The sequence below is a fragment of the Leptonychotes weddellii genome, chromosome 10 (genome assembly GCF_054177405.1).
Source record: "Leptonychotes weddellii isolate Sample4059 chromosome 10, ASM5417740v2, whole genome shotgun sequence".
NCBI classification, from domain to species: domain Eukaryota; kingdom Metazoa; phylum Chordata; class Mammalia; order Carnivora; family Phocidae; genus Leptonychotes; species Leptonychotes weddellii.
This window is the reverse complement of record NC_138378.1, coordinates 91,386,604-91,411,196: the sequence shown is the minus strand read 5'-3', so window position 1 is coordinate 91,411,196 and position 24,593 is coordinate 91,386,604. Positions and strand designations below refer to the sequence as shown.

The 24,593-nt window shown below is 52.7% G+C and overlaps 2 protein-coding genes across 11 annotated transcripts; one reads left to right on the top strand and one right to left on the bottom strand.

Annotated features, from left to right (window-relative positions):
• The first annotated feature begins 280 nt into the window (after nt 1–280).
• Nucleotides 281–13,159, top strand: GPAT2 (glycerol-3-phosphate acyltransferase 2, mitochondrial). 8 transcript variants are annotated; one of them, XM_031018617.2, is made up of 22 exons: nt 289–418; nt 2,766–2,899; nt 3,035–3,148; nt 3,821–3,894; nt 4,324–4,428; nt 4,671–4,799; nt 7,101–7,200; nt 7,583–7,719; nt 8,034–8,133; nt 8,230–8,442; nt 8,970–9,089; nt 9,258–9,340; nt 9,666–9,784; nt 10,503–10,573; nt 10,651–10,909; nt 10,999–11,147; nt 11,307–11,384; nt 11,852–11,983; nt 12,067–12,187; nt 12,277–12,342; nt 12,575–12,630; nt 12,938–13,159. In XM_031018617.2, the coding sequence occupies exons 2-22, from the start codon at nt 2,837–2,839 to the stop codon at nt 13,052–13,054; spliced, it is 2,406 nt and encodes an 801-aa protein (XP_030874477.2). In that variant the 5' UTR covers nt 289–418; nt 2,766–2,836; the 3' UTR covers nt 13,055–13,159. The 8 variants fall into 8 exon arrangements, with proteins under 8 accessions (XP_081652971.1, XP_081652970.1, XP_081652968.1 ...); XM_031018618.2 differs by having other exon boundaries at nt 291–418; nt 7,586–7,719; XM_081796844.1 differs by having other exon boundaries at nt 283–418; nt 7,619–7,719; nt 12,067–12,342.
• Nucleotides 13,160–13,337: 178 nt separating this feature from the next.
• LOC102749318 (oxaloacetate tautomerase FAHD2A, mitochondrial) lies at nt 13,338–21,840 on the bottom strand. 3 transcript variants are annotated; one of them, XM_081796848.1, is made up of 8 exons: nt 21,653–21,838; nt 19,205–19,473; nt 17,663–17,879; nt 15,259–15,318; nt 14,907–15,069; nt 13,843–13,951; nt 13,645–13,732; nt 13,338–13,531 (listed from the first exon to the last, which is right to left on the bottom strand). In XM_081796848.1, the coding sequence occupies exons 2-8, from the start codon at nt 19,444–19,446 to the stop codon at nt 13,469–13,471; spliced, it is 942 nt and encodes a 313-aa protein (XP_081652974.1). In that variant the 5' UTR covers nt 19,447–19,473; nt 21,653–21,838; the 3' UTR covers nt 13,338–13,468. The 3 variants fall into 3 exon arrangements, with proteins under 3 accessions (XP_081652974.1, XP_081652975.1, XP_081652976.1); XM_081796849.1 differs by having other exon boundaries at nt 19,205–19,452; XM_081796850.1 differs by lacking the exons at nt 13,338–13,531; nt 13,645–13,732; nt 13,843–13,951 and adding an exon at nt 13,958–14,620 and having other exon boundaries at nt 21,653–21,840.
• Between the last annotated feature and the right edge of the window lie 2,753 nt (nt 21,841–24,593).

Genomic DNA, 24,593 nt, shown 5'->3' with positions numbered 1-24,593 from the left:
ATGTGTATCTTGGGAAAGAAACTCTTTCATTAGAACCTGGTTGCCCATGACTCCTCGTTCAACCTTCGGGTACCCCCGGATTTCAAGGACATCTCCATGGGTTCCCACGAAACCGCATGGCCTGCCGGGGAGGGCGAACTGGGCCCACCACGCAGCCTGCTGCGCACCTACTGCGCCTGTGCCCTGCGTGCAGTCAGCTCGTCCCGCCCGCCCACAGCACGGGCCACGTGGCCACGTAGCGCACGGCGCGGCGTTGTGCCCGCCGCCAGGGGGCGGGACTTCGAGCCCGGCGCGCGTCCCAATTGGTTAAGCGGAGCTTTCTTTTAGCCGGGAACGCAAAGCTCGCCAGCTGGTGCGTTCGCGCCTTCCGGCCGCCTCGCTGGCAGCTGCTTTGGCGGGAGTTGGTGGCGGGTGTGAGGTGAGAACCGTGGGTTTGCTCCCGCTCCGGGCCAGGTCGGACCAGGCCTAGGATGGGCCAGGGGTCTTCCCAGTTTGGGAGCCAGCTCGGACGACCTTTCTGGGGGTTGGCAAGGGTTGGACGGAGTGCCGACCTTGCAGGGCCTGACGAGCAAATGCGTCCCTCTGTGGGGTGTGTCGGGCCTCCCGTCAGCCTAGACCCAGGGGAGGTGTCCAGTCCGACGTTCGACCCTGCCACTGGCGCAGGCGCCTTTTCTTCTGTCCGGGGCCAACTCAAGGAACGCTTGCCGGGAGTCTGGTGAGGGGCCTGAGCACCCCCCCCCCGCGCCCGGCACGCCATGTTCAAGCCGCGGTTCTTTGTAGGGAACGGACATTCCAGACAGGGACCAGGTTTGGATGTTATCCCTTGATGAAGGGCCGCAGACCCCGCTGCGCCCACGGGCTGGGCATCAGGTGTCGTTGATGTGGCAAATGGGAAGGCATTTGCTGCGGGGCTCCAGCCAGCCCGGGGGAGGGGGGGGCTGTGCTAGCCAGAGGTGTAGGTCTCAGGTTTTGGGGTTTTGTTTTGTCTTTAATAACAACAGCTGGAAACCCCTTTTTTCTAATAAAACACGCTCACTAGTCTTAAATGTTGAGGTTAACTCATCAAGTTTTAGAGTATTGTGTGACCAAAGAAAATACATATATGAACTACATTTGGCCTTTGGGATGCCAGTTTGCCACCTCCGCTTTAGATGTCCTAGGAGGAGGGGGCGTCCAGGCAGGAGCTACAGACTGACAGAGATTACCCGTTTTGTGGGAATTGAGCCCTAGAAAGATATACCCCAGAACTGACCTCTGGATCTTATAAGCTTGAGTAGTTGACTCAGTTGGTGCATGGGAGTTACCCCTTGCTTTGTCTTTTACGCTGCCCCTTCAGGGTTAGCACAGCTTTAATGGGGTTAGATTTTGAGAGTGGTCTGAGGGGGTGGTCTGAGGCTGGGGAGCAGGCATCCTCCTTGCAAAGGAGGCAGAACCCCTCAAATTGCAGCCTCAGCTTGGGGACTCTGTGCCAAATGTCTGTGAGTGGGGCTGTGAGACGTTTTTCAAAGTAGGAAGTGCATTTGGAATAAGTCTAGCAGACCTTGTGCACTGAAGGAATTTCGATCCTCTTGGCTTCATAGTTCTAAACTGCTAATTGGGGAGAAGAGGAGAGACCCAGAGGAATTCTGGGAGGGGGAGTTACAGTCTCATCTAGCACTTCCTGGATCCCTCCTCTGTGCAGGGCTGACTGCTGCGCATATGGAGATGTGTCCACTGCAGCCCTTGCCCCCAGGAGACTTTCAGATGATGTGGGAAAATGAAACTTCGATCCTGGAGGAGGCTTCTTGCCCAGCAAGCTTGGGCTGGGGGAACCAAGGAAGAGAGGAAAAAACTAGAGGGTGATCCAGAGGCATCATGGATTTAGAGCCCTGGACAAAATTTGGTGGGATGGCGGGGAAGGGAGCAGGCACTTCCACATGGGTATGTGCATTGTGTGGTGGGGTAACATAAATAATTGGATCAGCCTACCCAGGGACATGGTGAGAAATCAGGGTAGAGGGGTTTTTAGCATCCACTTTCTAGGCTGGGAGGGGTTCAGTGTTGTTTTGTGGAAGATAGATGTTTGTTAGTTCAGGGGAATATTGTGGTGGGAGGGAGGGGCTGAGGAGATACCAAGTGGGAGCTTTTGTGGAGAGTACTGAGTAAAAGGGGATGGGATCCACTTTGGAAAACTCTATCTTGTCCCCAACCAGATGAGCATTCCTTGGGAACAGGTCTGTGTGGCATTTCACTGTTCTGACCCTCCAACTATCCCCCTACCTCATACCCTATGCCCACATTCCTATAATGATTGGATGGATAAAGTGCTGTCTTGTGCAAGGGAGAAGAGCTGCTGAGCAGGACCTGGTGGCCTTGTGGCGATGGTCCTGTTCCTCTTTGGCAGTCTGATGCTTCCTTCATGCCAATCCAGCCTTGTTCTTTCCCTGTGCACAGAAGGGGTCTCAGTCTCCATTATAGCCCCCATCTGTGCTGTGAGATGGCAGGGTGGCTGCTGATGATAAGATAGCTGATCCACTTCATGTAAGCCTGAGGGAGCCCCTGATCTGGACACTGAAACCTTTTGAGGACATCTGCTCCTTTATGGGACATGTCGGGTATGGGGTGGGGCTTTGATCTGAACCAGCTTCCAGCCCAGCTTCTCACCACTGCTGGCTTAGGTGTTGTCTGTCTGTCCTGGGATTGAGGACTTGGGGGCGGGGGGGTCACTCCGGGACCCCTTGTTCCCCAAACTCCAGTTCCCCCTCCATCCTTCTTCCTCTCCCCAGGTCGGGTTCCTGTGGAGAGAGAGAGAGAGAGAGAGGGAGAAGTGGCTAGTTCCCAGATTTTATAGGCCCCCATGGATACCATGTTGGAAGCCAGACTCCAAACCCAGCAGAGGAACACCCAGAACAGCCAGGAGGTAATGTGGCCCCTCCCATTCCCAAAATACCTTCTGTCCTCTCACCTCCCCTTCTGTGCCCCCTCACTTCTGGAGCCCCCTTCCCTCTGCCAAGGATTTTGAGTCCTCTGATTTCTTCCTGTGACGCTTTTCCAGACCAGCTTGTGGTCCTCAGGCTTTGGGATGAAGCTGGAGGCTGTTACCCCATTCTTGGGGAAATATCGCCCCTTTGTGGGTCGCTGCTGCCAAACCTGCACTCCCAAGAGCTGGGTGAGTGATGGTAGGACTGGGCCCCACCAGGGAAGCTTGGGGAAGTTGACTATGGGAGCCATGGCTCTGGGAAGCAGCTTTCTTTATGTTCAGCCCTCCTTCACCCATGCCTGTGCTCTTGTCTTTCAGGGGAATGGATACACTGGTGTTGGTTGTGTTGTTGGTCAGGGCTGGCTTCCAGGCCTTCAAGAGTTGGGCGGGGTAGTGCAGAGAGAGGAGATGGGGCATGGCCAGAGGGCTGGGGTCTGGCCAGGTCTGCATGAGTCTTGTTCAGTTCTGGGGACACTGCCCACTTAAAGTCACACAGCACTCAACACATGCTTGAAGACCTCATGCGTCCATACCATGTGCTGGTGCTGATGAGCCCCAGGGTCCTGGCAGAGATCCAGGCTACATGTCCTCTGCTGTTGACAAGAGAACTTCTCAGAGACTATGTGCTACTCTCCACGAGGGGGATTCTGTAGAGCATGCAGCACTTCCATTTTGACTATGGGACCCTTTCTCCTGAGTGAGTCTTGGGATCTGAGAAGTGAAATGCTGTACTATAATTTTGTCTCCTGGGATACTCAATACTCCCGTCAGGCAAAGCCTACAGAATATAGAGTGGGGGCTCTCCTGTGTTGGTTTGTTAAGGCCCCCAGGGACATACTGTCTCTGGCCCCTCTCCTGCAGGAGTCCCTCTTCCACAGAAGCATAATGGATCTAGGCTTCTGCAATGTGGTCCTGGTGAAGGAGGAGAACACCAGGTAGTCAGGGCTGGGAGCTGGGGGGAGGGCGGTGGGCAGGGTCCTTGGGTGCAGGGCTGCTGGGGCCCTGTTTTGTGGTGTCATTAGTTTTTCCTTTGGTGGAAAAAGAAGGGCCCCTGCCCTCTGCTCCATACCCGCAGGTGGGGAGAGGCAGGCTGGGAGCTCTCCTGCAGTTTCTTCTCTGAGCATTTATGGATTGCCCACTGTGTGTCAGGCCCTAAACCTGTATCCCACTCGGAGAGGGGAGGGAATGGGGCACAGATGGGCAAGTGCTGCTTCTTCCTGCTCCATGATAAGCCAAGCTCAGGTGTTCCCAGGCCATGGGACTCAGGTGTGATCCCTTCCTGGTGGAATACCCTCTGTAGACCCTACTGGGGTATGGGCCCTCTGAAAGATCACCACCCTCCCTGCTCTGGGGGCTGTGTCCAGGTTTCGGGGCTGGCTGGTTCGGAGGCTCTGCTATTTCTTATGGTCACTGGAGCAGCGCATACCGCCCTGTCAAGATGCCCCACAGAAGATCATGGAAAGCACTCGGTGAGGAAGCAGGGATTAGAGTCTGGCTGGCACTTTTGAGACCCTTGAAGGGATGACCAGCATTCTAGGCAGGGGTGGTTTAGAGGGCTGGCTTCTAGACTGTTAGCTTTGCTGGGGCCCTTCCTTAAAGATGGAGGATAAATACTGGAGTCTATGTTCTGGGGATGCTGTGGTGCTGAGGGAAGTTACCTGAACGATCTTAGGCCTGCCCCAGCCTGACACCACTCCCCCTCACACCACAGGTTGCAGAATGTCATCTCAGGGAGGGTCCCAGGAGGGGCTGGGGAAGGCCAGGTACCAGGCCTTGTGAAGAAAGAGGTACAGCGCATCTTGGGCCATATCCAGGCTCCAATCCATCCCTTCCTGCTCAGGTAACTGGTAGGGGCACTCTTTTCTGGGCTGGGGCCTCTGCCCTTCTGGAGAGTGGGTGTTGGCTAGGTTTGAAGAAAGACTGGACTCCCCTCCTGGGAAGTTGGATGGTGTGTTTACCAGAGAGCCTGAAGGGAGCCCCTGATCTGGACATTGTGATCTCTTTCAAGGACAGCTGGCTCCTTGATGGGACTAGTCGGTATGGGGTAAGGCTCTGATCTGAGCCAGCTTCCAGCCTAGGTTCTCAACACCATTCAACACTGGCCTGGTGTTTGTCTGTTCTGGGGGTAGGGGCTTGGGGGTCACCCCAGGAACCCCTGGTTGTGGCCCAGACTCCAGTTCCCTCTCCATCCTTCTTCCTCTCCCCAGATCAGGTTCCTATGGAGAGAGGTGAGGTGGCTGCTTCCCCATCTTATAGGGCCCTATGCTCCCTCCTGCACTCATCTGGCCCAAGTCTGAGCTCCTCTTAGATGCAGGGCCTTGTTCCTGAAGAATGGAGGGATGCACAGGGCAGAGTAAACATATGGCTGTAAGAAGGACAGAACAAGGGTGTTAAGATTGAAAATAGGTGTGGGGGGAGGAGTAGACTTGTAAGACAGGGACAAAAGGGGGAAAGGAGCCAAACTTAAGGGAGCAAGGATGGAGGGAACAATCCTACTAGAGGGAATAGCATGAGTTATGGCCATAAGAAATGGCCACTTTTGCTCACGAAGCTGTGGTTGGAAGCTGGCGAGTGAGTGAGAGAGCTATCGGAGACAAAATTGAGAGGTAGAAGGGACAAGATATGCATGGCCATTTTAGAAGTTTGGATTTGATTTCTAAGTGCAGTGAAAACCAGTGGAAAGGTTTTAAGCAGGAAATGCTAATAAGGTGAATTGGGATCAAGAGCAGAGAACAGAAGACCATCTGGGAAGCTTTGTTAGCCCAGGTGAGATGCCATGATGAGGCATGTGGTGGTGACAGTGGGGGTTGGAAAAATAGATTGAAAGACGAATGTGAAATTAATAGGTCACTGATGGGTTGAAGGGTGAGGGTGGGGGCAATGAGGGGAAAGGGAGAAATCATGGGAGAGCCAGGGTTTTGGCAGAGCACCTGGTGGTGTGGATGGAGGGGGCAAGCTTGGGGAGGAGTGAGTTTGGCCCACAAAGGATACCTTGGCCATAGAGTTTCAGATACCTGATGTGTTGGTGGAGACCCTGAAGAGGCAATTGCTCATGAGTCTGGAACTCAGAAGAGGTAGAGGCCAGGAACATAGGTTTGCAAAGCTTTAGCATATAGATATTTAAAACCAAGAGATGAATGAGTCACTGAGGGAAAGAAGGCACAGCTGTCTTGAAAGTGCTCAGTGGTCAACTGCTTAGGACAGGAAGTAGAGGTTGTTGGTAACTTTGACCAGCCCTCCATGTGACAATTCTTTGACTTTGCTGAGAGTTCCAGTCCCTTGACCTGACCACCTTTACACCAGCCATCAGCTCCCCTCTTGTCTTCTCTCCTGGTCTTGCTTCGATTCTAGGGCTCATCGTGATGATGATGTCCTGGGGAAGGAGTCACTGGTTCTGTTTGAACCCAGCTACCTGCCTTCTCTGTACCTAAGCAGTCAAATGTTTCCTTTGTGAGATTTTCAAAGAGGCATACAGCATCTGCTGAGACTCTGATCCAGACTGCTGCTTCTCAGATTTACCCACTGTTAACTGATGGCCCCATCTCATGCTTCATGGAGAAGTAGAAGCCATTGGACAAGGGCGTGCTGCTTGTCCACCACATCTCTGTGCAACTTGCATCTACACTTCTGTCCTCATTCAACACCAGTCCCCCCCCCCCCCGCATTGGGCCTCTGGGGAATGCCTCCTCAGAGACTTGGCCCTTTCAGTTATCCCCTTTTTGTATCACTAACTCCCTCCTTTGTATTTCACCTTTCCCAGCAGTTTTCAAAGACCCAGGCTGGGTTATGCCTGGAGAGAGTCTTGGTCCTCTAGTTTCTTTTAAGGTAAATGGAGGCAGGGAGGTGCTCTGAAGCTAATTTGAGGCAGTTGCACCGTGCGATCTTGGGAAAGTAACAGCACCTTATAGGCATGGGCTTTGGTGTCAGGCCTGCCTTCCAGTCTCCACATCACCACTTCTTAGCTTTCTCTACTGCTGCTCAGCAGCTTCTGTAACCTGCCCAAGCCTCACTTCCTTCTTCCATAAAGTGGGGACAGTAATAGCACTTGCCTTACAGGAGTGCTGGGTAGCTTCCTGAGGTGCGCGGGCCCTGACTCATGGGCGGGGCCCTTACACACCTCAGACTGGGTGTCACTCTCCAGGCTGTTCAGCTGGGCACTGCTGCGGTTCCTGAACTGTGTCTTCCTGAACGTGCAGCTCCACAAGGGCCAGATGAAGATGGTCCACAAGGCCTCACAGGCAGTAAGGCCCGCCTTCCGTTGGGTTGGGGATGGCGGGAACAGAGGAGCAGAGGCTGGGCCAAGCCCTAAGTTGGGACCAGCCCCATCAGCTGGTGGGAAAAATCCACTGCTCTTTGATGACCTTCTCTTCGTGTCTCACGGTCTTGCTCCCATGGGGCTCCCTCTAACGTCTTTTCATCATGGTCTTAACCATTACATCAGTGCATTACCTTAAAAGTTGTTGACAGAGCTCCTCTACTTTTGGGAAATGTGCTCAGAGGAAGAACTGCTCAGCTGAACCCTCCCTCCCTCTGGGGCTGCCCTGGGTCTGGAGGTGCTGGATTTCAGCTTCCTGTATCTTCAGGGTGGGGGCGGATTGGCACTTCCCTCTGGCTCTCCCCAAGCAGGGCTTGCCGCTTGTCCTCCTCTCTACCCACAAGTCACTCCTGGATGGGATCCTGCTGCCCTTTGTGCTGCTCTCCCAAGGCCTGGGTGTGCTCCGTGTGGTTTGGGACTCCCGCACCTGCTCCCCCACCCTCAGGTAAAAGCCTTGTGCCTCTAGACATACAGGGGAGAAGACCCCACCTGGGGTAGCGGTGTGTGGGGATGTGCACGGGCGTGTTGCTGGCAGCAGTTCCCCAGAGGCCCTCTTCGTGGTCTTTCTGCTCCCAACTCTCTGTCATCTCAGCCTGTGGGGCTCAGGTGAAGGGTCAGCTGAGTCTTAGGGCCATGCCTGGCTTTGGAGTGTTCAGGCAGGACCCAGGCTGGCCCTGGTGGGCCAGGGTTCTCACTAGCCTGCCTGGTCCCATCTCCTGAGCCCCTTCATTCATCAAGCTTTGCCTTAATGCCCCACAGAGCTCTGCTAAAGAAGCTTGGGGGGCTTTTCTTGCCCCCAGAGGCCAACCTCACCCTGGACAGCCCTGAGGGGGTCCTTGCAAGGGCTGTGGTCCATGCCGTAAGTGCCCCCAGTGGTACGGTTGGGGCCAGACCAGGGTACAGGGGCTTGTTGCTGCTCTGGCCTTGATACCTGCCTCCCCCAACCCCCTTCCAGGCTATGGAGCAGCTGTTGGTCAGCAGGCAGCCCTTGCTCATATTCCTGGAGGAGCATCCTGGGGCCCAGGGGCCTCGGCTGTCAGCCCTGGGCCAGACCTGGCTGGGACTGGTGGTACAGGCTGTCCAGGTGGGCGTCATCCCAGATGCCATGCTAGTTCCAGTGGCTATCACCTATGACCTGGTTCCAGATGCACCCTGTGATGTATACCATGTGAGTCCTGCCCCCGAGGACTCCAAGTGGACACCATCTCTAGAGCGGAGACAGATTACTATGTTCTCTGGCCAGCTTCTCTTAGGGTTAGAGTTAAGGGGAATGTAAAGGAATTCTACCCCTCCAGTCATCATCCTGTGGCACTTGCCAAGGCACTTAGACTTACCCAGTCATTTCATCTTCTAAAGACCCAGTTAGAGGGGGATTTCTCCTGTTTCATGGATGAGAAAATAAGCTTGAAGAGGCCATGGCCATGCACCAGTTGGGGCCCAAGATAGAAGGGGCGCCTGGGTGGCTCAGTCATTAAGCGTCTGCCTTCAGCTCAGGTCATGGTCCCAGGGTCCTGGGATCAAGCCCCACATCCGGCTCCCTGCTCCGCGGGAAGCCTGCTTCTCCCTCTCCCACTCCCCCTGCTGTGTTCCTTCTCTCACTGTGTGTCTCTCTCTCAAAAAAAAAACCCACAAAAAAACAGAGCAGAAAATAGTGCCCCTAGGCAGTTTGCTCACTCAGCCCCTCCCTCCCTGCAGGCCTTGGCCCCACTGGGGTTGTGGACAGGAGCACTGGCTGTCCTGCGGAGCCTGCGAGGCTGGGGCCACAGCCCCAGGGTCTGTGTCCGTGTGCACCTGGCCCAGCCCTTCTCCCTACAGGTATGCAGCCTGCTGGACAAGGCTGGGACTACCTGAGGTCTGTCCCGGGGCTTCTGGCAGCCTGGCCCTCAGAGCCTCTGCAGGGATAGTCTTGCCTACCTCAGGTGGGCTGTGTGCAGGTTTCCTGGTGGGCCAGGGCAGGCCACCTAAAAGCCTTGTCCTGGGCAGGAATACACCATCAACGCCAGAAGCTGCTGGGGCAGCAGGCAGACCCTGGAGCAGCTGCTGCAGCCCATCGTGCTGGGCCAATGGTAGGGGCACGGTTGTATGTGGGTCTCGGGGGCAAGGCAGGCAGCCCTTCAGCCCCAGCTTGACCTGGCACCTTCTTTCCCCATACCCACAAACTCATCACCAGCTCCAGCCTTCCCTCTCCAGCTATCCATGGGTCATCTAGAACAGAGCCAGGCACCCCTCCTTGCCTATAATCTGACTGGGACATGGCACACAGACCTGGAAAGAGCCACCTCTTGCTTTGGGAGTGGGCATGGGGAAACACCCTTTGAGAAAGCTCTGGGCTTCCCCACAACTGTTTTGAGGTTTGGTCCCTTTATCCTGTGATCTATGTCTCTATCCCAGTACTATTGTCCCAGACACTGAGAAGGAGCAGGAGTGGACTCCAGCAACTGGGCCCCTTCTGGCATTTAAGGAAGAGGACCAGCTCCTGGTCAGGAGGCTGAGTCGTCATGTCCTGAATGGTGAGGGCGAGCTAGGTCTGAGCCTTGGAGGGGGGGTGGTGGCTTCTGAGCATTCTTTCTACTGGGTCAGCTAGTCTTTGGAAAGCCCTCCTTTCCAAATGGGTTTCTGCACCTGACTTCCACTCCTGTGTGGCCCATTTGGGACATGTGAAGAGGAGTGGAACCCGCCTTGCTCCTGGGAAGCAGGGAAGCCAGGGAGAACCTGAGGGAACCACTAGATGACAGGCTGGCGAAGCCGTGGAGGGTGCACTGTGCAGGGGGAGCTGGCCGGATGAGCCACCTACCCGAGGCCATACCTGGCCCTACCTTAGGCTCACCACTTCAGCCTGGTCTCCTTAGTTGTAAATGAAGGGGATGTCAATTGCATGGAATTATGCACATAAGGGACTTAAGAGCATCCTCCGTACCAGACACTGTATTAACAAAATTCTCTTTATTACTCTTTTTGAGTGCCCCTTCTGTGGCAGAGACCATGGGGGTGAGTGGGCCTGTGAGAGGCAGGGAAGGTCCCTGAGCTCCCATCGTGTATTTGATAAATGTTGGTTTTCCACAGGGAAGGGTGGCACTCAAGGACCAGGCCTTCTCTCCCCTTGCCTAGGGTAGAGTTGGGGGGGGTGCTGCTGCCAGTGGGGTGCAGGAGGAATGTTCTTGACTAGGAAGACTTGCTGGGGCGGTGGAGGGACTAGGCCCCTGCCCTGACCAGCATTTCCCACCCTAGCCAGTGTGACCAGCTCGGCAGTGATGAGCACGGCCATCATGGCAACACTGCTGCTCTTCAAGCATCAGAAGGTAGGGGACAGAGTGGTAGGGGGCTGGGGGAGGGGGTGTGGCCCTCCTGCTCAGCCCCGTACTACCCTGGCCCCCAGGGTGTGTTCCTGTCCCAGCTTCTGGGGGAATTCTCCTGGCTGACCGAGGAGACGCTACTGCGTGGCTTTGACGTGGGCTTCTCGGGGCAGTTGCGGTGCCTTGTGCAGCACACGCTGAGCCTGCTACGGGCACATGTGGCCCTGCTGCGCGTCCATCAGGGAGACTTGCTGGTAGTTCCTCGGCCAGGCCCGGGTCTCACACACCTGGCACGCCTGAGCGCCGAGCTGCTACCTGCCTTCCTGAGTGAAGCTGTAGGTGGTGAGTCCCCAGGGCTTGGGCTGGGTGGGACGTGTGTAGGGGCGAGGCGAATGGCGGCCCTTCTCGTGCCCGGCCCTCTCCTCCCCCAGCCTGCGCTGTTCGGGGGCTGCTGGCAGGCAGAGTGCCGCCTGAGGGGCCCTGGGAGCTACAGGGCATTGAGCTGCTGAGCCAGAACGAGCTGTACCGCCAGATCCTGCTGCTGCTGCACCTGCTGCCCCAGGACCTGCTGCTGCTGCAGGTCAGGCCTCTCCCCCCAGCCCCACATGGTCCTGGGACTCCCCTGTCGGTTGTGGAGGGGGAGGGACTAGGCAGGCACAGGCCCCTAAGTCTTCCTGTGGCGTTAGATCTCCCTTGCCCACTGCCTGATTCTGAGGCCACAGAATGCTTTTCTCCTCAGCCCTGCCAGTCTTCCTACTGCTACTGTCAGGAAGTGCTGGACCGTCTTATCCAGTGTGGGCTCCTGGTTGCTGAGGAGGTAGGAAGGGCGGCTGGAGACAAAGCCCCAGTCTGGGGCCTGGCCACCTACTCCCACCCTGAGTGACAGCTGCCCCAGCGTGCTGTGGGGGTGGGCGTGCTCCTAGCCTGGCTGACAGGGAGGCCTGGGTCCTGCCTCTGCCAGCTTTGCCTCGGGCTTTGCCTTATCTGCCCTATCATGACAGGACTGGACAACTGTACCTCTGCGGTCCTCTGCATGTCTCCTGCCCCTTACAGTTCTTGTCCACAGACTGTGGCCCTTGAGGGTCAGCGCTCACTTCCTGTCACCCTGCAAGTTGGCTCAGCAGGTGCCATGGTCTGGCGTGGCCCTGGGTGTCGTCTTGGGCTCCCTAGTTCTGCTTTTACTGGTTTCGCCCCCACATGCCTGGTCTGCCAAGTACCTGGTCTAGGGAAGTGGGGGGCTCAGGGCTGAACCTGTCAGGGACCAATGGCTCCCACGGCTCCCAGACCCCAGGCTCCCGGCCAGCCTGTGACACAGGGCGGCAGCGTTTAAGTGCAAAGCTGCTGTGGAAACCGAGTGGGGACTTTACTGATAGTGACAGTGACAACTTCGAGGAGGCTGAGGGCCGGTACTTCAGGGTAAGTTGGGAGAAGCCACATCGGGGGTGGGGGAGGCAGGCAGCCAGTGGGAACGACCCTCACTCTGGTCTGTCCCCCTCCAGCTCAGTCAGCAGTCACGCTGCCCTGACTTCTTCCTCTTCCTGTGCCGCCTGCTTAGCCCGCTGCTCAAGGCCTTCGTACAGGCTGCCACCTTCCTTCACCGGGGACAGCTGCCGGATACGGGTAAGGCCTGTGCCCACTCCGGCCAGCCACAGGGGGAGGCTGAGAGCTCTCAGGGCAGGGGCCCCAGGCTCACATCTTCTTTCTCCCAGAGTCCGGCTACACGGAGCAGCTCTTGCAGTTCTTGCAGGCCACTGCCGAGGAGGAAGGGTCCTTTGGTGAGTCCCAGGCAGCCAGCCCAGGCTCCCCAGAGGCAGGGAAGGGTTTGCTGGTGGTTGCTGCCCCCTGCTGGGCAGTGACATTGCAGCTCCGGGAAGAAGCGTAGAGAGAGGGTCTTTGCGTCTAGTCTGAGCCCTAGCCTTGGCTAGTTCCTTCTTTCAGCACAAGAGAAGCCTGCGCCCAGTGGTTCCCTGCTCCTCCCTATAGCCTTCCCTTCTCTCTCCCTTCCAGAGTGTGCAGACCGAAATCTTGCCATCAGTGCTATCTGGACCTTCAGAGATCTGGGGGTAAGAGGAGCCAGTCTCACCATCCTTGTGCCTCCCATCTCTATACCGATAGAGCTGCTCAGGGAAGCCTAGCTGTGCCCACCCTGGGGTTTACCTAGTGTCTCAGAATAGGCGTGGTGGCAGTAGTTGAAGATAGTGGTTTAGGAGACCAAAAGGGCCAGGAAAACCATCCTGTCTCATCCTACTCTTGGGTTTAAGAGGCAACAATTGCACTCAAGGCCCAAAGGGCCCGAGGCTCACTTGCAGTGTGCTGGGGGACAGGCACAGCCCCCATGGTAAGCGCTCACAGCCCTTCCCTGTGGCCCAGGTGCTGCAGCAGATGCCCAGCCCTGCAGGTCCCATGCTCTACCTGTCCCCTACGTTCACCAGCCGGGAAAATCAGGAAAAGCTGGAACAGTTCATCTGGCAGTTCATTTGTAGCTAGAACTGTGGGGTGACTTCTCAGCCCCAGAACATAGCAGTGTCCTGGAGCCAGAAGACAGGGGGGGCTGCACACCCTTACCTGAACTATAAAATCTTTTGTGCTTCATTGGCTCTTGCCGTCTCTTGCATTTTCCATCCTTTGGTGTGTTAAGGGGACTGGACAAGTTTTTTCCCAAGCCCAGAGTGTCTTTTTTTGGGTATCTGTTCTCTCCTTCCCCACCCTGTGAGAATGCCCTGTCTTGTTCCTTAAAGCCCTAAAAGACAAACTGTAGCAGAAGCCAAGCTGCTGCTTTGGCTGAGAATTTTATTGATGAGGAAAGCAAGCTTCTCCTCTCACTCTACCTGGAAGAGGCAGCTGGCCCTGGGAGAGAATGGACGCCCCACTTCTTAAGTCCAGGGCCTGTGGGGAGAGCCCTCACACCACCTTGTTGATGATGATGCCTAGTTCTTCAATTTCACACTGAACTTCATCCCCCTTCTGTAACAGAGAAAATCAGGACATTAGTCCTTTGGCCACATACAGGCCTGGATTTCACAAGCCTGCCAGGGATTCTGGGTCCTTGTTCCCTTTCCACCTTTTAGTCAACCTACCTTGAGAAAGACTGGAGGTTTTCTGAATACACCAACACCTGGGGGGGTCCCAGTCAGGATGACGTCCCCTGGGTAAAGAGTAACGAACCTGAGGCAGAAGAGACAGGTGAGACCAGGGGTCGAGGTGGCCAGAGCCAGGGCTGGAAGGCTCAGCTCAGCCTCAGGTGGGTTTGTGGAGTAGGGCCCCATCCCACTTACTGGGAGACCCAGGCTATCAGCTCTTCGGTCTTAAATACCATCTGGTTGGTATTGCTGCTCTGGACCACCTCCCCATTCACTCGGCAGCAGATCTTTAAGTTGTGTGGATCTGAAAAATGTAAAAGCACCACCTTGGGGTTCTTGTTTTCCCTCAAAACCCTCCCTTTACTCAGAAAGCAAATGCACAAGGTGGCTTTGTGACTGGCCAGGTGAAAGGTCTGTCCGCTAGTCTCCCCGCATGTACTCCTGGCACTTCATGCCCACTCAGCACTCCCTACCCTGGAGCTTTCTGTATGGACACTGGCATCCTCAGGTCTCCCTGCATCTACCACCCAGCAGAGCGTCTGCCAGTGGTCACTGGGGTGGGTTAAGGAGAGAATGTCCCAGGCCCTCCTCTATCCACAGCAGAGGCTGACAGCTGCAGATATAAAAACAACTGGGTATCTGTACTCCAGCAGGGTAACCACCCAGATGGGCACGGACGCCTCCTGCACCTGACGGCAGGGGACAGCTTACCTGTAATAGTGTCCTGGCTAATGAGCACCTTTTTTTTTTTTTGCTTTATACACTCACACCCTGCCCTCAGAGCAGCTGAAACACAATTTCACTTCACTGACGGCTGCACAGGGTGCTGTAAAGCTGGGCTGCATGGGCACACCCCCACCCAAATGGCTGTGCTCTGCCCTCTGGCTGACGGGCTTTCCTCCTGGCTCACCGTGCTGCCTAGAACGGGTGCTGCCCTGGTACCACCAGCTGTGGAGGTGCCGCTGTGCTCTCCCTTCCTGGGGAAAAGGCATGGGCTTCTGGCAGCCATTACTTCTGCTTCCTGCCAACTTAAAGACACTCATGGACAGTGGCAGCTAGAGACAGTGGCAGCTAGAGGAAGTTCTACCACCTCTGTAGTGAGGGACATGGAAGGAGGCCTGTGGAACTCATGGCCTAGGGTGAGACTTGCTCTCAAAGGCAACTCCAAATTCCAATTTCCTGAGTACGGCTTTTCATTTACTCTGCTGTGTCCATGCAAGAGCAGGAAGAGTCACCATGTGGGCTATCCCAAGACCTACCTGCTATGCTGTCCTTGGTCACCAAGGCAGGGCCCAGGGGGCAGAAGGTGTCAAAGGTTTTTCCCAGCAGCCACTGCTTCCCATTGCGTCTCATTTGCCAGTCACGAGCACTTACATCATGAGCCACAGTGAAGCCGGCCACATGAGCCATGGCATCTGTGGCCTTTAGGGGACAGGGGATTTGGCCAGATTGGAAGTTAGATCATCACGGTGAGACCAACCCCCATAACCAAGCCTTTATCCCATGTCAGTCGCCAGAACTAGCCGAAGATGGGCAAGGAATAAGGCAGGGAGCAGGTAGTCGCCGTCCACTTCCCAATGCCAGAGACGGCTGGCATCTCTACCAGCTTACCTTGATGCGCTTGCCTTTCTTTCCAATGACCACAGCCAGCTCCACCTCCCAGTCCACCTCCTGTAGAGAACGAAGCAGTGAGCTACCTGGCTCCAGGGCCTGTTCCCATGTTGAGGGGCTGCACACCGTGCTTCAGGGCCTAGGTCTCTGACCGTGGGGCTTGGCTGTGGGCCCACAATTGTAATCGCCATGAACCAGACGTAGTGAAGGCGGGGGGAGGTGTGGCCTGTAGACCCATAAACGTGGGCAGTGGCAGGCAGCAGCACTGCATGCACGCACAGCTCCCCACTGTGGGGAGCGCCTCGCTAGCTCACTTGGTACAGCACGTGACTTGATCCTGGGGTTGCGAGTTCGAGCCCCACGCTGGGTGTAGAGATTATAAATAAATTTTTTAAGAAAGGCAACATGAGTCTGGGCACTGAATTTACAAGTCACTCGATACTTTCAAAAAAGAATGAATACCAAGTAATAACAGCTAACCCTACTGTGTGCCAATAGCATCCTAAGTGCTTTCAGATATAAACTCACTTAAATGAAAAGAAATGGGCACAGCACAGAAAAAAACATGCACAGCCTTTCCCTCAATCAGCAAAGCGCAACTATAAGAGAGATACAACTTAGCCTTTCAAATTGCCTGCTCTTTCTAATGGTAACAACCAGAGTTGCTCTGAGCACAGCCGACACCTGATCTTGGTCTCTAGCATTGGTCCCCACTAGACAGAAATGGGTTGCTTGGGGGAAATGGCTAATTCCAGGTCTGAGACAGTACAAGATGAGCCTGAAATATCTTGGCCAGAAAGCAAGGAAGTACTCAAAAAGTGACAGGGCTGGGGCCAACCGGAAGCCACCCACCAGCCAAATTGAGACCATTTGAATATCAGAATATAAGTAATGGATTATAGCATATTGGATAAAAATGAAAATCAGGAATACACAGTGCTACTAAAGGGACAGGAGTAAAAAAAGAAGGGAGGTAGCTTTTCTTCACAGAATGCCAGATAGTAAAAAGGAATGAAAGAAAAATCACCTTTTTCTAACCCCCAATACAATAATGAATTGAGGTGAGGATCCCTGGATGAAAAGCTGTGGGGCAATAAGATAGTCCACAGGGTCTCAAATTCCTACCCTGTAGACTGCTTATTAATTACCACAGTGAAATACGCCTTTCCGATGAGATCTGGTCAACATCAAGTAAACCAAGTGATCAAACTTTAGGACCATCTGACATAAGCCTCCCAATGGGGTGCAATACACATCTGTTGCTTCAGACTGAATGTGCCCCCTACCCTGAAATTCGTATGTTGAAACCTAACCCCCAATGTGATAATATTAGGAGGTAGAGCCTTTGGGAAGTAACTAGGTCATGAAGGCGGAGCTCTCATGAATAGGGTTAGTGCCCTTATAAAAGAGATCCCAGAGAGCTCCCTTGCCCCTTCTACCATGTAAGAAAACAGCGAAAAGAGAGTCGTGTGTGAACCAGGAAGCCGGCTCTCCCCAAGCACCAAATGTATCGGTACCTTGATCCTGGACTTCCCAGCCTCCAGAACTATGAGAAATTTTTGTGGTTTATTTTGTTACAGCAGTCCAAATGAACTAACACCTATATAGAATCCTGACAAAAAACGTTTAACTCGAATCTAACGAGGAAAAAGTGTAGGATATGCTAAGACAAACTGCCAGGATTCTTCCAAAAGTCAGTGTCATGAAAGAAAATGGCAAGGGGATTGTTTGATACCAGAATTCAGTAAACTACGGCCCACAGGCCCGATCCGACCTCCTGGCTGCTTTTATAAATAGCTTTCCCGGAACACAGTCATACTCACTCCTTTATGTATCAGCCACGGCTACATTCACACGACAGGGGCAAAGATGAGTTATTGCAACAGACACCCTGTGGCTTTCAGAGTCTATTATTTACTGACTGACCCTTTGAGAAAGTCTGCAGATCCCTGTTCTAGATTAAAGCACTAAAGAGACATAACCAAGTACACTGCGTGGCCTTGACTGATCCTGGTTCAACAAACAAAAAGTAAAACAGAACCCAAATTAAGTCATCTTTGGGGGCAAATGGGAATATTCTCAATTGGACTATATATTAGGTATTATTCATGTTCATTTTCTTAGTGGTGATAGTGGTTATTATGGTCATGTAGGACATTGTACTTACTCTTAGAAGATGCATCCTGAATTTTATTCTTTTTCTACAATTAGAGTGTATTATTTTTGCAGTCAGTAAAAAATACGTTAATTTTTTTTTCCGTGAGACCAGCCTTACACAGTATAATCGCCTGTAGTTTCTACTAAATGCACTACTAAGCAACAGGTAGCTCCTTTAGGCTGGCTGCTGAGTGCTGAGCACCCTGGAGATGGGCCGGCGACTGAGGGCCTATGAGGAGGCACTGACCTGACTCTCCGGTGGGAGGATGACCTCATCGTAGGGCCCCACGATGGAGCTGGCAAACTTGCTGAAGATGATGGGCTCCTTTGGCACTGGAACGTTCTGCTCTTTGCAGTGGTCCACATAATTCATTCCCACACACACCACCTTGTCTGGCCGCGTGACTGGGGCCAGGAAGGTCACCTCTGACCGTGGTAGGACTGGCAACTGGGCAGCCAGAGCTCTGCAGAGACCAGAGCAGGAGAGAGGGACTGATTAGGAGCAGGCCAGCAGCCCCTGGGCATGCTGGGGAGGTACTGAAGCAGCTACAAGTTGTGCTTTTTCAAATATATTTTCTAGATCTATCAAACATCACAATCAGTGTGCAAACCAAACCCAGCTATTATCCTTTGATATCAGAGCACTGTTTATTTTTTATCCAGTGTTGATTTCCTTTCCCCCATTAGGCAGGTCATGTAGGGGAATTGAAAAGGTGCACATGAGAAGACCGGAAAGGCCTCTCTCCTGCCCCTGCTCCATCCTTGCACACAGCTGCCAGGGCCCGCGAAGCTCTCCACGGTGCTCGACACATACTCTTCTCCTGTCCTTTTTTTTTTTTTTTTTAAAGATTTTATTTATTTATTTGAGAGAGAATGAGAGAGAGCACATGAGAGGGGGAGGGTCAGAGGGAGAAGCAGACTCCCTGCCGAGCAGGAAGCCTGATGTGGGACTCGATCCAGGGACTCCGGGATCATGACCTGAGCCGAAGGCAGTCGCTTAACCAACTGAGCCACCCAGGCGCCCTCCTGCTGTCCTTTCTTACATAAATGACAGCACACCAAATACACCTTTTAAAAAAGTACGTATTTTTTGGAGATCTCTCCGTAGCAGTAGATACCTTTCCCCTTTTCTGACAGGACTGTGACACCTGCACGCTACAGATACACCCAATTACCTGATGAGGGACACGGAAGTAGTGTGCAATCTTGGGAGACTACGACCGTGCCGGAAACATACTGTTACCAATGCTATGTGCTCTCAAACGTTTGTATTTGTGCCAGCTTAATATGTAAAAATAACTCAAAGTGGTTCTTAATTTACTGTTCATCAGATTTCATACGGCTGCTGGCTTCAGGGAAGTCCCTACCTAATCTAGCCCAAACCCAAGAACCATCTCTAAGAATACCTCTTTGCAGTCCTCTCTCTTCTAAGGAGCCAAGCAACCAAAGACTCCCCCAAGCTTCCCAAGATGCCTCCTAGGACCCCAGATCCCAGACTTCTCAGGCAGACAGGAACTTAGTCCCTTGGGGAAGGCAGAGTGATGAAGCAGAGTTTCCGGCCCCACCACCGAATGTGTGGCCTTGAGATAGTTAATCACCATCCCTGGGCCTGAGGATGTTGTCATACAAGATTTCTAAGGCTCTTCACTAAGAGAAGAGGTGAGAAAGGAAAGGTAGGGTTACTCTGCTCACCTGCAAGAGTTACCAGCTAACTGTGTTTCCCAGGGCAGGGATGGGGGTGGGAAGGGGTGGGTAGCAGGGCAGCCACTGTAGCTGCCTGCTGATTTACCTTCTTGCCACTGAGAGAGTGGCCTCTCCCTGCTCCAGGAACTCCATCATCGTCTTGGGCAGTGTGGGGTCAAAGGCGTTGAGGTTGACGACCCCCCCGCCATTCCCTGACTCCAAGCCCAGGTGAGGTCCCATCAGGTGGGGTGCCTGGAACTGCACCAGTCTCATATTTCTGGAGGGTTGAAAGGGCCACTTCTGAGCCTGCAGCAGAGTTGTGAGCGACCTTCTGCAGGAGACCAGCATCAGAACCTATGAAGAAAACCGTGGGTCCTAGGGGACAGAGGGAACAGAAACCACCATCAGGGTCCACAGAGTTCCCCGAGCTGCAGCCCAAGCCCTCTCACCCCATCAGCCATTCCTGGCACAGCACAGTCCTGGAAGTGGTACACATTTATTAGTTATTTCACCCTGTTACACTGTATCAGGTGATTTTTTTGCTCAATTCAATGCGTGTAATGAAACATTTCTAGCGGAGTGACTACTTCATGCCAGGCACTAACCTAGATGGCAGGGGTTCCGGCGTTCCTTCGACCGGTGCTTTCTGCAGGCTCCCGCTGTAGCTGGCACTGCCGAAGCACTGACCTGCCCAGCCCTGCCACCCTGCTCTCAGGGCAGACTAACGACTGATGGCATAAGGAAGATCCAGCAAGTGGGACTACTGCTGTGAAGATAAACGGTCCTGCCTTTGTCTAGTTTCTTGAGGAAGTGATGCTGAGCTGAGCTGGGCTGGGCTAAACTAAGCAGGACTAGAACTTAGCTAAGAGTGGGGCCCTGCATGGACAAGTGACCACTGGTGAAACTGGCTTCACAGCTGTCATAGGCAATTTTTTAAATGCCAGTTTGATCCTTTTACCCTTCTACTGAAATACATTACCAAGCCAAAAGCCCTACCAGGCTATCCTAGGCTTTTAAGAGCAGCCCCCACAAACCTCTCCAGACAGTAATTAGCTTCTCCTGCTGCAGTTCAGGCTACCTGAGGGAAGAGGCTGCAGACAAAGGGCAGGGCCTAAGCCTGACAGGCATCACTGGGCTATCTCCTTTCTGGGTTCCAGGACTACGTCTGTCTCTCACTGCTCAGTCCACAGTGCCCAGCACACAGAAGGCTCTACCCTACACTCTGCTGAATCAACAAATGCCAGGAGCGGCGGCTTGACTTTTCACTACTTGGAAAAGCTTGGTGATTGTCAGCATGGCTGTGTCTTCCCTTCTCAAATCACTCAGAAGGTTTCAACAGGGCTCAGGTCCTGTTTTGAGTTCTAGGCTTTACTCAAAGACAAACCCCATTCTCTTGTTTTGTTTCTAATTTAAGCCTGACCTTCATTCCAAACAGTCCCTGCCCTGCATGGGTCCTTGCTTTAAAAAGTAACTATGCTCAGGCACGTGGAGGTAGTCCCAGACTCCTGGTCCTCACCCTGATGGTTCAATTTGCCATATTCAGTTAAAGACCCAGGTCACTGATCTGACCACTGTAGTGGCCAAGGAGTTCAACCAGAAAACCAGGAGCTTTGAAACTTCCGCCCTCCTGTCTTACACAGCCATGCTACTGTCAAAAATCTGTTCAAGCCAAAATGCATGCATTCAGACACTCTACACACTGAATAAATAGTTATTGTTCCCACTGAATGCCAGGTCTTATTTTAAGTGCTTTACCTACAATGTCTGATTGAATTCTCTTGACAACTGTGGAAGGTAGGTACTGTTAGTTCCATTTTACAGATGAAAAAAACAAGGCTCAGAAAGATGAAGGGATCTGCCCAAGTTCCCAAGGAGAGAAAATAGCTGACACTTGAATCCAAGTCCAGGTAACACTGAAATTCTTGGCTTGGGCTAATGTGTCCTAGAGGTGGTGGGGGTTGGACTTCAGGATATCTCCTAGAGGCCCACTGACACCCTGTCTTCTGTCAGCCTGGAAAAACTTGGTCATATGCTGGCTGCCGCTTCAGGGATATGGCTGGTCACCTGCTTTCCAAGATAACCCCAGGCCCCACGGACTATGCCCTTCCCAGATGACAGGCACATTCAGGTTCTCATTCTGCCCTACAGCAATTCCCTCAGGTACAATATCCCATTTTACAGAAGCGGGCAATGAGGCTTAAAGAAATCATCTGCCAAAGTAGCAGTTAGAAAGTGGCCCTGGTGCTTCTGCGGTAATTACGATGCGACAGAACACGAGCTCAATTCAACTCCTGGAAAAGGGTCCTTAAGGAAAGACAAAGATTCGAGGTGGAAACAGTACAAGCATCGCAGCTTGAGAGACGTGGGACCGTGTCCCACCATCCACTTGCTTGGCACCCCTCACCAGTCCCCCAGCTTTGTCTCCGGCACTCACGAGGGCCCGCCCCGCCGGGTCCCTGTGGTCGCTGTGGCCCGGGATTCCGGTCCAGTCCTGACCTCAGCCGAAGACCTGGAGGGAGGCTGAGACCCGGCCCGGCGCACAACTCCAACCTACCTGGCCGCGGCAGCCGGTCTTGCGGGGTGCCCTGAGCTGTCGGGCGCGGGCTCACGGGGTTGGGGGGCCAAGGTCAGCAGGCGCCTAGACACCAGCACCGCGTTCTGGAAACCGACTCGCCCGAGGATCTGCAGGACTAGCGCGCCCAGCTGCTCCACGAAGACTTTCGCAGAGGCGGGCGCTCCTTGGTGACGCCAGCGAACGGCAGCCAATAGAAGGGCGCCTCATTCTATCCCGGAAGTCAAGTCACGGAGGGGGCGGGCCTAGCGCTGGAGGGCAGGTAGCCTCTCGGGTTTTTTCAGGCGTCTGGGCGGGGCCGACGCAGGTGAGGCCAACCGCCGCCCGAGGCCAATCCCCGCTACTCAAAGTCGGGGCTCCCCGCACCTGCATGAATCTGACAGTAAGTGCTTCCTGAAAATCTGCGCCCTGGACTCCTCGCTAGCCTCACCTGCGTCGGGCCCTGCTTCGGGCCAGGCACCATTTTGATTATTGGGAAAAGAGTGGAGGAGACCAAATTATGGCGTCCTGGTTCACAACGACGAGTACTTGTGTCTTCTGATTCTGATATATCACTGAGAAGAGGAGGAATGATTGCACCCATTTTACATATGGGAAACCCGAGGCAGAAGTGCTTTGCTCAAGGTGACACGAGGAGTGTGAGTAGTGGAACCAGCATTCTGGACCCCAAGTGCAGCCCTTTACTCCCATTCTCAAGCAGCCTTGTCTTCACATACACTGTGTTGGGCCTAGGGCAGGACAGTGGGAAGCATAACCTCTAGCATCAAAGAACAGGCCTTCAAGTGCACAGGTGGTTTAATTAAACAGGCAGTCATAATCCAGTAGGACTGTAGGCATCTGGCATATGGAGACACGTAAAGGGCTCTGCGCAAGATGCCCAGGACTTAACCCTGGACCAGATCACCCAGGGTTTTACTTGTCCCAAGAAAGAGTTTGAGCCTTATCTAAGCACACAGGAGGCCTCACAGGGGATGTGCCATGGTTAGACTTGCATTTGAGAACTTTTGCCCGGCCACTCCTCCAAGGCGAAGTGTCTAGATACGAGTGGTGCAGGTGACAGCAATGGTGTAGGTGGCTTGGTGTGTGGCAGACACAGGGGAGAATCCAGAGATATTGAGAAGGTAGAACTGACAGCCTTCAATGATGATGACAGGAAGTGGGAGTGGAGGGGGGAGGAGGTCCAAGGCCTACTCCTAGGGCTCTGGCTGGTAAATGGCACTGCCATTCATGGAGACGAGGGGTCTAGAGGGGCAGCAGGTCTGGGGAGAGGATGGTGAGCTCAGTTTTGGATGGGTTATATTTAATGTGCCTGTGACACAGTCAAGGAGGCACTGCAGGGTGGGCAGTTGGAGACACAGGTCTTGGAACTTAGGGAATTAGCTCGAAGGTAGAGGTCAGCATACTGATGGAAATGGAACTTGTGAGGGTAAGTATGATCAGGAGGAATGTGGTAAAGAGAGCCTGGCATAAACCCCAGTCAGGAGACCCATCATGTAAGGATAAGCCAGAAAGACTGAAGGGTAACAGGGAGACAGGGGAACTCATAACTTAGGCAAAGGTTTGGTACTGCACCTTCCAAATGCCAAGGAGAGGACTTCTGCTTCTGGATGAGAATAAAACAGGTGATGTCATTAAAGGCCATGGTCAAAAAGATAATAGGATACTATGAACAAATCTACACACATAAATTTGACAGCCTCAATGAAATGGACCAATTCCTTGAAATACAGCCTATCACAATTCACCCAAAATGAAATAGATAATTTGGATAGCACTGTATCTATTAAGGAAATTGAATTTGTAACTTAAAAACTCCTGAAAAAGAAACATCCAGTCCCAGATGGTTTCATTGGAGAATTCTACCAAATGTTTAAAGAATGAACACCAATTCTACATAATCTATTTCAGAAAATAGAATAGGAAGGAACATGTCCCAATTCATTTTATGAAGCCAGTATTACCCTGATACCAGAAAACAAAGACAGTACAAAAAAGGAAACTACAACCAATATCTCCCATAAATACAGATGCAAAAGTCCTTAACAAAAACATTAGCAAATATAATTCAACAATATATAAAAATAATTCCCTACCATGACCACACGGGGTTTATTCCAGGAATGCAAGGCATGTTCAATATCCAAAAATTACTCAGTATAATCCACCATACTAATAAGCTAAAGAAAAAAATCACGAAGTCATATCAATTAATGTAGAAAAAATTTGACAAAATTCAACATCCATTCATGACAAATACTCTCAGAGAACTCAGAAGAGAACTTCTTCAACTTGATAAAGAACATCTAACAAAAAAAAAAAAAAAAGAACATCTAACAAAAAGCCTACAGTTAACATCATAGTTAATAGTGAAAACGTGAATGCTTTCCCCCTGGAATTGGGAAGAAAGAATGCCAGTTCCTAACACTTTTTTTTTTTTTTAAAGAATGATTGATTGATTGTGCAAGTGGGGGAAGGGGCAGAGGAAGAGAGAGAAACTTCAGCAGACTCCCGAGTGCAGAGTGTGACTCCAGGCTCCATCTCAAGAGCCTGAGATCCTGACCTGAGCCGAAATCAAGAGTCGGACACTTAATGGACTGAGCCACCCAGTCACCCTGCTACCACTCCTAATCATCATAGTACTGAAAATTCTAGCTAGTGCAATAAGGCAATGAAAGGAAATAAAAAGCATATAGACTGGAAAGGAAGAAATAAAATTGTCCCTATTTGCAGATGAAATGGTTGTCTTCATAGAAAATCCATAGCAGGGAATACCTCCTGGGAATAATAAGTGAATTCAGCAAGGTCACAGAGTACAAGATCAACATAGAAAAAATCAACTGTATTTCTATATACTAGCAATGAAAATGTGCATCCTGAAATTTAAAATATAATACTATTTGCTCAAATAAAAAGAAATACTTAG

Bases quoted from the DNA above. Each gene is read 5' to 3' on its own strand.
- GPAT2 (XM_081796842.1), top strand. From the start codon at position 2,837: ATGGATACCATGTTGGAAGCCAGACTCCAAACCCAGCAGAGGAACACC. The intron at 7,201-7,582 runs GTAAGGCCCGCC...GCTCTCCCCAAG, and splicing joins TCCACAAGGCCTCACAGGCA to CAGGGCTTGCCGCTTGTCCT. The intron at 8,134-8,229 runs GTAAGTGCCCCC...ACCCCCTTCCAG, and splicing joins CAAGGGCTGTGGTCCATGCC to GCTATGGAGCAGCTGTTGGT.
- LOC102749318 (XM_081796848.1), bottom strand. From the start codon at position 19,446: ATGCTGGTCTCCTGCAGAAGGTCGCTCACAACTCTGCTGCAGGCTCAG. The intron at 13,952-14,906 runs GTAGGTCTTGGG...TACATTTTTCAG, and splicing joins GACCAAGGACAGCATAGCAG to ATCCACACAACTTAAAGATC. The intron at 13,532-13,644 runs GTAGGTTGACTA...TCTCTGTTACAG, and splicing joins AACCTCCAGTCTTTCTCAAG to AAGGGGGATGAAGTTCAGTG.